This window comes from Centroberyx affinis, unplaced genomic scaffold (genome assembly GCF_046629955.1).
Source record: "Centroberyx affinis isolate AG114_WGS23_722 - 3 ecotype Tasmania unplaced genomic scaffold, CSIRO-AGI_Caff_v1 ptg001754l_1, whole genome shotgun sequence".
NCBI lineage: Eukaryota > Metazoa > Chordata > Actinopteri > Beryciformes > Berycidae > Centroberyx > Centroberyx affinis.
In genome coordinates, this window is record NW_027280155.1 from 43731 (window position 1) to 56232 (window position 12502).

A 12502-nucleotide genomic window follows, 5' to 3' on the forward strand; every position below is an offset into this window, starting at 1 on the left:
ACACACAGTATAAAGAGAAAAGTAGCCAAACTGTGACACCCACTGACCATGAACCTCATGTGAACATTCAAAATGTCTTCAATCATTATCCAACAGTGTAGCACAAAGAAAAGATCAACAATATATTTGATTTTTATTCATTTAATTCAGGTATATATGATACCTGAAAATCACAGTATTGGATGGACTACAGTTTGAAGGCACTCCTCAATCACTTACAAGTTTCCAATGTGTTAGACATGTAGTCAAGCACTTTTCTACTCTAAATTGAACATCTCCATACTACATGTGACTGTAAAAAAACAGAGAGAAAGAAAGAGGAAAAACATCCTGACTGACAGGAAGACAGACGTGACAGCAGAAAACTTGCTTGGAAGGCTGGGAGGTCATAGGTCATTTGGTTTGGCTGAGGAGTGGCAGCAGTTAGGGACATTCACAATAGCTACTGACTTTAACACCCACAGCTCCGTTCTGTAAGCGCTAACGCACTCTCGTCTCCTGCTGTTTGTCACTGAAGTCTGTGTGCGAAGCTTCAGAGACCAGGCAGGTTTAATCTTCTCCTCCACAGAGCACCAGCAGGGTTTTACGGTAGTCTCCTGAGGTATCACCCTGAGGAAAAATACAGATTGATAGGAACTTGAATTAATGGAAAATTATAGATTTTTCGCATGATATTCTGTTGATTTTTGGTCCGAGGCATTGTCAGTTGAAACTGGAGTGCATGGTTTGGCTCTCAAACATTAGCAAAATTGACTTTATTCATCACTGATGTTGAAATGAGTAATGGGGGTAATCTTGACATGTTTTATTAGTCTTGGTCAAATCACCAGAAATCAACAATACTTTGTTTCAGGAATCATTATTAAAACTGGAATTAATGGCTAATTGGCTATCACTAAAACTGGAATTAGCCTTTAAGTCAGCACACGCTCACTGACACAGATATCTATCTTGATCATAACCAACAATTGTATAAACACATTAAATGTCATTTGAATCAAATGAAGATGTCTCTGCTCTGGGAAGTCAAAGGATGAGCAACACCTGGGCTGGAAAATGGCAGAAATCGCTCACTCATCAAACACACACACACACACACTTACACACACACAAGGTTAGTAACACATATATAGGTTGAAAAGAGAGTCAGTAGGCTCAGATCAAAATCCATTTCATTACTTAAATTGACAACTTAAAAATATGCTGTCAAAGGCGTTGTCTTGGTAAGGATCAGACCTGATTCAATTAAAAAAAGATCTACAAAAGATGTTTGCAATTTTGAAATTTCACTTGCTGTTGCATAATCTGATAATATTTCTGGCAATTTGTATTGGTGTCACGGCGATTTCATCTGTAAGTTAATATAGAACTGCTATTGGGCACTTCCTGCCTCTGAGGCTGTTAGCCAATCACACTCAGGATGTAGAGAGGAAGTCAAACAGGCAAGGGAAATTCCTAAACAGCTGTGCAGTAGCCGCAGACCCATAGTCCACCACAGGAAGCTATAGATTACCGTACCCCACCACCCCACCACAACACCAAAAGAAGGATGTGCAACACACACGTAGTTACAGACTGGCACAACAGAAACCAGACAAACACTCTACAGAGATGTAGGACAAACAGAAGTGAACACTACAAACCAACCAAGAGTGTTAATAGACAAAAAGTTTAACTTACAACCATGGTTTCTACCTGGATGAATTCATGGAGGGAGACATCATGTGTTTCCTTGAACTCTTTGCGAATATTGAAAAGGTCAACCTCACTGCGGGAGACCATGATGCGGATCAATGCTCTGTCGTCGGTGCCAAGGCCCTACAGTGGAGATCAACAGATGCTCTGTTTATTCTGATTACAGTAGCAGCTACTCTTCGAGAGAGCTACAGAATACAGAAAATGATACAACAACCTAAATATAATCCATGCACCCACAAAGTAACCCTTTCACTAGCTTTAGCTGACACCAACAGCCCCTGACTACTTGTAGCCTTAGCAGGCCTGGAGTTTAAATTAGGCAAGGCCATCAGGGGCTTTCTGCACAAATAGATTTACCTTCATGGCTTTGTACAAACGGTCGGCAAAGTAAGAGGGCTGGTTCTTCACACTGCGAACTGCAAAAGAAAGAGAGAGCCAGAAAGGGCTGAGGAGGAGCCACAGACTATTTGTTACCAACAGAAAATGGACATCACTCATATGGTCAAAGGTCAAGCTCAGTCTTTACCTATTGCATAAAAGGCATTTTTCACATCTCCAGACATCTCCTTCTTGATAATCTGTTCGATGTCCTTATTGGAGTATCTGACAAATTCCTGGAATACTGTAAAGAGTAAAGGGTGCTCAGTTATCGTGGACCAAAACATTTTGTTACATAATTGAAATTTGAATGCACATACAGATTTAGATCTGTAATTCATCTATTACTATGACTCCTCTGTCTTGACCCTTACCTCTCCTGAGATGAGGGAAGCTCCTGGTGCACAGAATACTCATGAACTTCATCTCCATGTCATCAGAGTCTGCATTGCATGCATTGGCAAGTTCCTGTGAGGTTCAGCAAAAACAAAAGCAATGACCATTTTCTCCATGTCAGTACTTATATATACTTAATAACAGAATCAAAGCATACATCAATAGTAAGCAACCCGCATTATAAACTCACCTGAGCATCTGCATGAGCTCTTTCCACATCTGCTGGACCCTCCTCTCTTGCACCCTGAATAGATTAAAGCATGTTCGGTTAATACTTGGGCCTTAACTTTGAGCTATAGGAGGTTTCACATCAGCGTATTACTACTTCTATGATATGGAATGCAAGATATTATGAAAACTGTGAATGTGATTATAATTGACCTTTTCAGTCTCTGCTACAGCCACTAGACTGCAACCGGTGAGTGGGTGTGGAAATAAAATTCATGATAGGTTCTCATAAGGATGAACAGTACCTGCACCAGAGAAACAAGGATGTGGCAGAAGTGGCCTGATGTGTCTGACTGAATGGCTTCCTCCAGAGACTTCTTATAGCCTACAAAACAACGGTTCATGATGATTTGATATATACTGCATGTAACAAGTATATATAACAGAAACGTGAGCCCTATACAGTGATTTTAAGGCCGTTGTTGGTGTCCCAGATTGGCTGCCGAAATCTAACTCACCATCCTGGTAGGCAGCGTTCATGGCAAGGATCTCCTCATTGCTCCTGGTGACCAGGATTTCAATCAGAGCATGTTCATCTGTCCCGGCACCCTGTCAAAACAGAGAGGTTTTACAGCACAAAAAGGCAGTGGAGCTTCACAACAACAAGAAAATTTGTTCCAATTTGTTCGCGAGAATCAGGTCACACAGCTAGATGGAGAAGAGAGTGCGTGTCTCTATTTATATGCACTGACGAAATCTATATATTGCTACTTTTGTGTTTTTATGCATAATGTTTATATGTATTTTAATGACCCACCTCCCCAGCACTGTGTTGAGCACCTCATGCCCTTGAAACAGTGAGTGCCTTGACTTTTTGCCAAGCCTAAACATCACATGTGTGGTGGGCTGAGGGCCATAACAATGCTAGTGGATATTTATAATTTAGAAATGTCTACTTAGGTCTTATATCGGTATGTCGTTTGTCAGTATGCCTTGTAATAAGCAAATTATGTCAAATAATTCCATTGCATCAAAATTGATCAAACAGAATTTCCTATCAATCCTTGGGACAGACTATTGAGCAGATCATTTTCTGCTCAGAGTAAAAGTTGGGGGGGGTTGCCACATCAGGACAGTTCAGACAGTGTTTTAGAAGTTATAAATACCTCAAAGGTAAAGTTATTTGACTTCCAAATACTTTCCGTGTGATTGTCATCACATTCTAACACCAACTGCACCGCTATGGGGCAAACCCCACCCATCTGACTTGCAATACAACAAACCATAAATAGTACAGTGTGTGCAAACACTTCTTGTCTTTAGGTCTGCTTTAGAACCACTTGGAGGACCAAAATATCTCTTGTGGGGGGGTAAATTTAGTCATTGAGCTCTTCTTTTGCAGTGTAGACTAGCATATCTAGCAAACACATCAATCAGCCATCTCAAGAATGAACCTGTAGGCTGCCCACTGTCAAGCGACCCACTTCTAAAACAAAAGATCTCAGATCTTGTTGTGATCGGGATCAACTCCCACAATACCTCCATTGCCTTCCTCATCATTTTGGCGTCAAACTCAGCTGGGGTCAGCATGAGCCCGATGATAAGCCTCTCTAAGTTCTTTGACAGCTCAGACTTCAGGTCCTTCATCAGATCCTGAGAACAGATCAAACACAGCGGCATAGGTTGACATGTCATTAATGGAATCTGTTACTGTCTTGCAGGAAACATTTTGAAGCAAAGAACCAATAAGAAGTTGAACTGTTTCTGCGTTTACATCCAACGGTTGATGTGTAGGTGTGTATCAAAAAACAAATAAGAGGTAAGAAGTACATGTTCCAACATATAAAATGGCATCATCATGCATTTTTCTTTAATTTTCAATTATACTTGTCTCTCACCCTTCCCAATAAGGATTTGAAGGCCTGTCTGATCTCTTGCCTCTGGGCATTGCTTCTCTGTGCAACGATGTCAATGATGGCATCTTCGTCTGTTCCTGTAGCCAGGAAAGGGATAATAACATTTAAAACCTATCACAGAGTAGTAGTAGTAGTAAATGGGCTTTATTTTACAAAGTGGGGTTGCATACCAAATCCTTTCATTGCTTTCCTCAGAGCTTGTGCATCAGCAGAAGGGTCAAAATTGCCTGCAGGGCGGATTGTTGGTCTAAGCTAAGGTAGAAGAATGACAAAATGGGAGGATTGAGATTCAATATTCACACAGACGCACAATGTGGAGCAGCAAAGCGAAGCAGTTTTCAAATACACACTCCATGTTCCTGGAATTCAATACACCAGATCTGGAGGGTTACAGCAATAAACATGCAGAGGTCTGCAAAACATGCAAGAGATAAATGTCACTGAAAGCTTTACTCAGCTGAGCTCATAATTCTTGGCATTTTGAAATAGGATATAAAGCTTTATGATAATATTCCCTTGACATTTGAGGGGGAGTGTGGCCTGTTGGGGTTAGAAGCCGTGACACCACCGTTAGGCAGAGGGTGGGTGGCCTGAAAAACAACTCAATCAGATAAAGAGTTAGTGAGAAAGCCTTTTGTTGCCCAAAATGCTGAGACCTTTGTGACATTCGCTGGCCACTCGGGCACAATTTGGATCGAGCACTGTAACAAGAACTGCCTGTATTTCAGTTCTCCGATTTGTAAAATGAACAGCATTCTGATGCTATCACGGTTAGACAAAGCCTTTGCTGTGCACGCATGGCAGTGTTATCAGCAAGTTTGGGGCTCTGCAAGAAACAGATCGTTGCAGAGCCAGCAGACAATTAAGATGCATGCCATTGCCAAGCCAAACATGCAATGACACATCTAAAGTGGGAGCAGACGGGGCCAAACCTGGACTTTGGACATGGAACTTAATTCCCACATCTTGTAGGCTATCTGAGCCGCTTCAGGGAAGAACTCTCCAGCTAAACTGTAACGACCAGTGTGACAACAAGAGGCACAACACAGCACACTCAGAACAGCTAACACACATCAAGGAGGACAGAGTGGGAGAACTTCTTAGATCAGGCATCTATTATGAAATACACTCAACATTACACAAGTTTCCTTTACTTTGAGATAATCTGCTTATTTTCAAAGTACGACATCACAGAGTAACCCTGCTTTCATGTCCCATCTGCAGGCCGGCCTGTCTTTGTATATGTTTCAGCAGTGGCCTGTTCCTATACGATAACGATATACTTCTGCTGTGTTTCAAACAGCTTAATGTCAATTTCTTGGAGTGAAATTTTCTCAGGAAACAGTAACTCCCTACAGGTGGAGCTCTATTGCCACCATCTGGTTGCTGCTGCACACAGCCATAACTTACTCATCATCTCCTCCACACAGATTGAGCAGAGTCCTCTTGTAATCCCCTGATGTGTCATCCTGAATGGTAAAAGACACATTGAATTTGGTGACAGGCGTAGCAGCCTCTGATGCTATTTAACTGTAAGTAAAATTTTAAAACTTTATTCGTTTTTCCCCAACCTTAATCATGTTATAGAGTGATTTCTCGTAACTGAGACGGAAACACTCTCGAATGTCCAACATGTCTAATTCAGAACGACAGATCATGATCCTGATCAGGGTGTTGTCAGCTGTACCAAGACCCTGCAAATGGAGAAAAGGACAGCAGCTGAGGGACAGGACAGTGTGGGAACAGGAAATACACTAAGCACTTTTAAGAATCAGATTGACTGTCAGTACAAATTACATTGTATCATTTCTTAGTCTGCCAGTAAAGAGGAAACTGTTCCTGTGGTTTATTTACTGTTGCTGCCTGCAAACAGCTGCAAGACTGAGCAGCTATTTCTACACAGAGCCTGAGTGTATTCACCTTCATTGACTTGTAAAGGCGCTTGGCAAAGAACATGGGAACACTTCGGATGCACTGAACTGTGGGAGAGACCAAGCAGAAAACCCTGCGTTAATTGGCAACTTGACATTCCCTATCACATCAAAAATTGGTTCAAACACAGCAAAAATAGCTTAATTTGACTGGAGGTGAATATAGAGGGTAAAAAGTTGTGTGATTCATACCAACAGCCAGCATCAGCCTCTCAAAGTCCCCAGACAGTTCACTCTTTATGCTGTCCTCTATGGACGTCTCTGCAATCTTCCCATACGCATCAAAAACTAAACAAACAAGAAAACAGGACATTTCTGTGAATTATGTGAAGTTTTCTATCTCATCATACTCAAAGTATCTTAATGTGTTGATGCAATTGCTAGTTAATTAAGTAAACAGTGAAGGGACAGTGGTATCTGAGTACATTATTGTGTAGTATTTCGCTACAACTTATCATCCCGTAATTATACTTTGCTGTGACTTTATATATGACATGAACTCCTGAGGGACTGAAGGTTACAGTGTCTGGATGCCACACTCCCATGCTAATCTCCCCCACAGCCGTGCTCACCCATCTGCAGGTGGGTCACACTGCGGCTTCCCAGTATCATGATGAATTTGGCCTCATCAGTCCCCCACTGCTCTTCCCCTGCTGCAAACAGGTCCTGAACAGCGGTGAGAAAGCACAATGCAATGAGAAGAAAGTTACCAATATTGTATAAAGTCCATTTATGCTGGAAAAAATTTAAACTATCTCAACCCATTGGATGTTTTTTTTTTCACTTGGATTCTAAAAGATAGGCTTTTAAGACTGATTAAATCACTGTTTTAAATGGATATTGTGTGCAGTGTATAAGCCCAGTTGTGTGGTGCTGAACATCTTCTCTATTAGACATGATGATCAAACTCTCACTTGTGCGTCCTGCTCCACCAGGTCTCCGTCCACCACTCCTGACTCGTCTCTGGTCCCCTGGAACCACGAGCACACAGTCACCAACCCACCAAAACAACAGGCTGCTCACAAGTCAGCACCTAAAGGTGCTGTTAACTGGATACCTGGCTGTTAATCAAGTTGACTCTTCAGTGAACTGACCTGAAGTAAAACAACCAGCATCTTCTTAAAGTGTCCTGAAGTGTCCCCAACCACGTCCTCCTCCATGTCACTGCCATATGCTGGAGACAGCCACAGAAATGGATGCAAACAGATGTATGTAAATGTATAGAGAGTTAAACAAACACACATTGTCTGTTTATTTGAAACGATACCCAGTTCATTTTGTATAAGTTAATATAATAAAAAAAAACAAGCCTCACCATCCTTGTACGCTGCAACCATCTCATGAATCTGACGGTTGTTTCTCGATGCCAGGACTTCAATCAGGCATCTCTCATTTGTTCCAGCTCCCTTGAAACAGAGCATGAAATTAAACATAAATGTAGAATTAAAAATAGCTGCCGCTTCATTTGATGTAACTGAATAATGAGAAAGATCTGAGCATTAGGTGAATACCATACTTTCAAGGCATCGTGGATTTCTTTGGCATCGTGGTAGGCTGAGGTTCTCATCAGACTGACAATGAGACGCTCAAATTTGCCCGTCAGCTCATACTTCAGATCATCAATCAGGTCCTGGAATGTGAAATGACATTTAATTTACAACTGTGCCCTACTGAGTAATCCTAGTGTCATATATGCATGAATGTAAAGATATAGTCACTCATCACATGATCTTTAAGCCAGGTCCATTTCTGAAAAATAGGCTTCTAATTTAGCAAACACTGTCACTAATAGATGAGATGATGATATGTATTCTTACCTTTCCAAAGCTGGATTTGTATGCTGCGATGATCTCCTGCCTCTGTGCATTGCTTCTAGCGGTGACCAGATCCAAGATGGCCTCTTTATCACTGCCTGAGGAGCACAGAGCAAAATGTTCAACAATAACCATCACAGTCACAGATAAGTCACTGATCTCTAAGTGTATTACTATTGTGACTGTAGTTCTTTCTGTGATCATTCAGCAGACAGGGGGAGAGGATGAATGGATGAGATGACCTTTAGTTTCCCTGGCCAACATATCATGAAGCAATGAAACACTCACCAATGCCTTTCATAGCATTGTAAAGAGTCTCAGCATCTGTGCTGGCATCAAAGTCTGGAGCATCTGTTACTGTGCCTCTGAACCCCTGTAAGAAAAAAACATGTTTACTTTAATTTCTGAGGTGAAACAATTTCAGGTGTGTTGATTCAAGGAGGGAAAAGGTGCTCAGTGATGCTCAGGATGTTTAGAGCTCAGCTGCAATACTTAAAGATGCACCTTTTTTCACATTAAAACGATAAATGAATAGGGTATTGTCTGTGACCTTGTGTGTTCATGCCTAAATCCGCTTTTTGTCTGAAATTGGCTTTTCAATGATGATGGGACGTATACCATTTTCTGTAGGAGCAGCCATCAGTGAACTGTATTGTGGCTGTGAAGGGGAGTCTAGCAGTCACAGTGCAGGGAAGTCACAGCAACAAAGACAATGGCAGATAGTAGTGAGAAAACAAAGTACAGTGAAGTGAAACATGCAGATTGAAAAATGCAGATTGAAAATTGCCTGTGTTTGCTTCTTAAACGCCTGCTGTGGGCTTTATGGATGTCGGTTACCTCAGCCTCAGTTCTAGATGCTGTTTCAAGGCAGACAGCTCATCAAGATGAGTGACAGGTTTTGGGACGTCAACTTGCCCAGCTGAGGGGGAGCAGGGCGGGACTCGCAATACACTTTGCTGCCTCAAGGTGAAAAGTTACAAATTGGAGTACTGACTTGACCAAAGGTTCCTTACAGGAGGGGAGTAGGGGCTGTGTAAGGCCACATGAAGGGACATGGCAGCAGCTGACTGACAATTGGCACCTGTCTGACCCCCAACAGATTAGCAGAAACGTGCTCTCTGTGTGTGTGGGTATGGATGTGTGTGTGTGTGTGTGTGTGTGTGTGTGTGTGTGTGTGTGTAGGGGTGGGATGGTGGGTGTGTACGAGCAACAGGGAGTCAGTTTACACACAAAGACCTGCTCCCTTTGCAGGGGTCCAACACACAATGCTTCAAACACTCTCACAAACGACAGGCTTTACCAACTAATAACGCTGGGTATGTAATGTAAAATTAAACTCTGCAGAAGAACACTGTTGAGAAAAATCCAACTAACTGCCCACGCCCATTTGATAATAATAACTACAGTTAAAGAGCCCTCTACCATTTTGACACTATGAAGTTGTAAGGTTATAAGCTCATTCATGGGGGGAAATAAGAGAACTTGGCCTACATGTTAAAAGCTCGAACTGCAGCTGCTGCCTTAGAGATTCCTGCTGCATTGAGGCAGTGGGCCAATATGAGCTCCCCGCCCGGCTGAGGGGGCCACTGCACATGCTCAGATCCTCCGCTTCAGCATTACCACAGTGGCCATCACTCTTCACGACAGCTGGAGAGCTTCACCCACGTAGCAACAGGGCCACAAATACAGACCCCTAGCAACAGACTTTCACTAAACAAGCTGTAAAGAAGACATTTCTAACTAATCACATTTCTTGCAGCGGGATGATTATAGTCCTAATCTTTATTTAATGTTATCAACCAAGTTTGTGCTTCCTCATCCTTCTGCGGGTTTCTGCTGTAGCCAAGTTGCCTTTGTCAAACAAAGTGCAACCACAAAGTTGTTCGGTATAATTAAGACCAAGTGTGTGTTTCACTTGAAATAAGACCAGAATTACAGCACAAAGAGTTACAGCTGTGACAGAAAGCTGGATGTCTGCCATAAGCCTTTAATAGCTATTGTACAAAGCCATTATCTTTAGATACAAGCTGTCATGTGTGTCTATCAGCAACATATAGCAACATAGCAATGACACCCTACACTACTGCCTTTATAATAGGGAGGAAACACATGGCTCAGAGGTTCAGGACCTCGACTCTGTCCACACCTCATTCACTGGTGCACAAAACAATTTCATGCCCCAATGACAAACAGTCTGTTTGAGACTCCGTTCAGCATTATTCCCAATTTCATATAATGCACATTAGACTTATGTAATGTAAGACGAGAGAGGCCACTTACCATTCCCTTATTTGGTCTTCTGTATCAACACTGTGCAGGAATCAATAGTTTCAACCCTAAAGGGAGAGAATTGCTGAGGTCAGATTGGGTAAGATTACAAAACATCCCTGTCCTGTCGACGTGTCACTCTCCTGCACTTTCCAGTCAAGCATCTGACCAGGAGACAATATTCATGATGAGACTGCATCCTATATTTCCAGGGTGACATTAATGAGCTGGTCTGTTCAGTGTACTTCACATTATACCATAATTATACATGACTGCCATCATTACTGAAGTGATCACTGCTTATTGTGTATTCTTGAAGCTTAATTCTGAGCAACATTGCACAGTAAATGACAGAGGGAACAAGGAGACCATTTTGCATTAAACCACTTGACCTCAAATTCACCCAAAAATGACATGTAGGTGGGTAATGTTGGCTGTAGGCCTAGTGGCAGTTTAACCTTCCTGAAATGGTTGGCAAGTCGCTTCTAGCTTACAATAAAGCTATTCAGACAGGCACAGCATATGCACGCACAACTAATAGAGACAATTTTCTAACTTCAACTTTAACTCTGTCAAATTTCTCTTTTACTACAAAGCAGAATTACACTAAATTAAAGTACCCAGATAAGATCAAATTAAAAGGTTAAATGTTTGTGACAAATGTAGACTTTGGCCATTGAAATTTTCCACAGAGGAGAGAGGAGAAAAGAGAAAAAAAATCCTGCAATGTTTTAAAGGCTATCTTGTTTGGTTAAGATAGAAGAGGAGCTCTCCCAAAATAGCATAGTTTACTTTAATGACAGATACAAGGTCTGGGGGAGTGAGCCTATATCTACAGAGCCACACCCATATCTGTACCACATATTGCATAATGAACTCCTGTAACCCAACTTATACTTAACCATATTCTCTCCTATAGGGTTTTCTGAAACAACTATTGCCTCTACTATAATAACTAAGAAGGTTTAGAGAAACTATTTTCTTCTTCTTCTTTACTTAGGCTATTCACTTACCTAAATTTTATATGTCCCTCTTGGGTGTCTGGTGCAATTCACTGGCACATCAAATAATGACGCATCATGAAACTTCAATGTAATCTATTTCTAATGTCATCTCTCCTTTAAACTATTCCGACTGAGCTCGAGGCGAAGCAGCCTCCAAAATGAGATCAGCTTACCTTTTTTTGCACGAATTACTGGATTTAGCAGTCTTCTGTGAGAGTGGCCCTGCTGCCTGTCCTCTGTCCCCACTATGCCCGGTGCGTCTCAGCCTGTCAGACTCGGACCGTCCCGTTGTGTGTCCCCCTGCTGTGACGCAACGACTGCGGCGCTCTCTCGCGCAGCGTGTCCAAAGTGTATGTGAGAGCCTGAATCTGGCAGGGCAGGGTCTCACAGTAAAGAAAACATATGGTCTTGTCTGTGTAGCGTTCACTTCTTACTGAAATCCGACACGCACAGCAAGCTGCAGACCTGAATTACGCAGAATTTTTACGCACAAATATATTTTTTCTGCAGCTCCTGCACATGTGGAAAACGCAGACACAAGCTGAAACCGTATTGTGGGCTGCTTACATCCAGCATGTATTTACCGCTGTCACGTCGAAACAGCCTTTTAAAAGCCTGGAGCGTCAATAATACACACACCTCTCCGTAGTTATTAGTCATGCATGGAGAGAGCCTATGTGTTATTGTAGCCTATCAGCTGGATGTTTTAGGTAATTGATGCCCTCTTGTGCTGAACTCGGTCACATGACATGAGAGTTCAAATGTGATTTTACCGGAGGGAAGCATGCTGGCACTGCGACGAGATAGTGACTGTTCTATTTCTGTCCCACCAGACGCCCATTCCTGTAAGAGGGTGAGGAATGTAAGACTAGCATTAGCTGAGAGAGAGAGAGAGAGAGAGAGAGAGAGAGAGAGAGAGAGAGAGAGAG

The 12502-nt window shown here is 42.1% G+C and overlaps 1 protein-coding gene across 2 annotated transcripts; it reads right to left on the minus strand.

Moving 5' to 3' along the window:
• Positions 1-118: 118 nt before the first annotated feature.
• On the minus strand, positions 119-11844 carry anxa6 (annexin A6). 2 transcript variants are annotated; one of them, XM_071529021.1, is made up of 25 exons: positions 11747-11844; positions 10582-10637; positions 8590-8674; positions 8305-8399; positions 8004-8117; positions 7803-7893; positions 7582-7661; positions 7402-7458; positions 7060-7153; positions 6680-6775; positions 6477-6535; positions 6128-6250; positions 5967-6025; positions 5489-5567; positions 4727-4808; positions 4539-4633; positions 4180-4293; positions 3159-3249; positions 2946-3025; positions 2663-2716; positions 2451-2544; positions 2225-2320; positions 2056-2114; positions 1696-1818; positions 119-609 (listed from the first exon to the last, which is right to left on the minus strand). In XM_071529021.1, exons 2-25 carry the CDS (start codon positions 10582-10584, stop codon positions 550-552), a joined length of 1983 nt encoding a protein of 660 aa, XP_071385122.1. In that variant the 5' UTR covers positions 10585-10637; positions 11747-11844; the 3' UTR covers positions 119-549. The 2 variants fall into 2 exon arrangements, with proteins under 2 accessions (XP_071385122.1, XP_071385121.1); XM_071529020.1 differs by having other exon boundaries at positions 1681-1818.
• Positions 11845-12502: the final 658 nt, after the last annotated feature.

What these genes read in the sequence shown, in the direction of transcription:
- anxa6 (XM_071529020.1), bottom strand. An exon ending in TGGTGGAGCAGGACGCACAA is followed by an intron (nt 7,154 to 7,401) that starts GTGAGAGTTTGA and finishes ACCGCTGTTCAG; the next exon opens with GACCTGTTTGCAGCAGGGGA. An exon ending in GAACGCTGCCTACCAGGATG is followed by an intron (nt 3,026 to 3,158) that starts GTGAGTTAGATT and finishes GTTGTTTTGTAG; the next exon opens with GCTATAAGAAGTCTCTGGAG.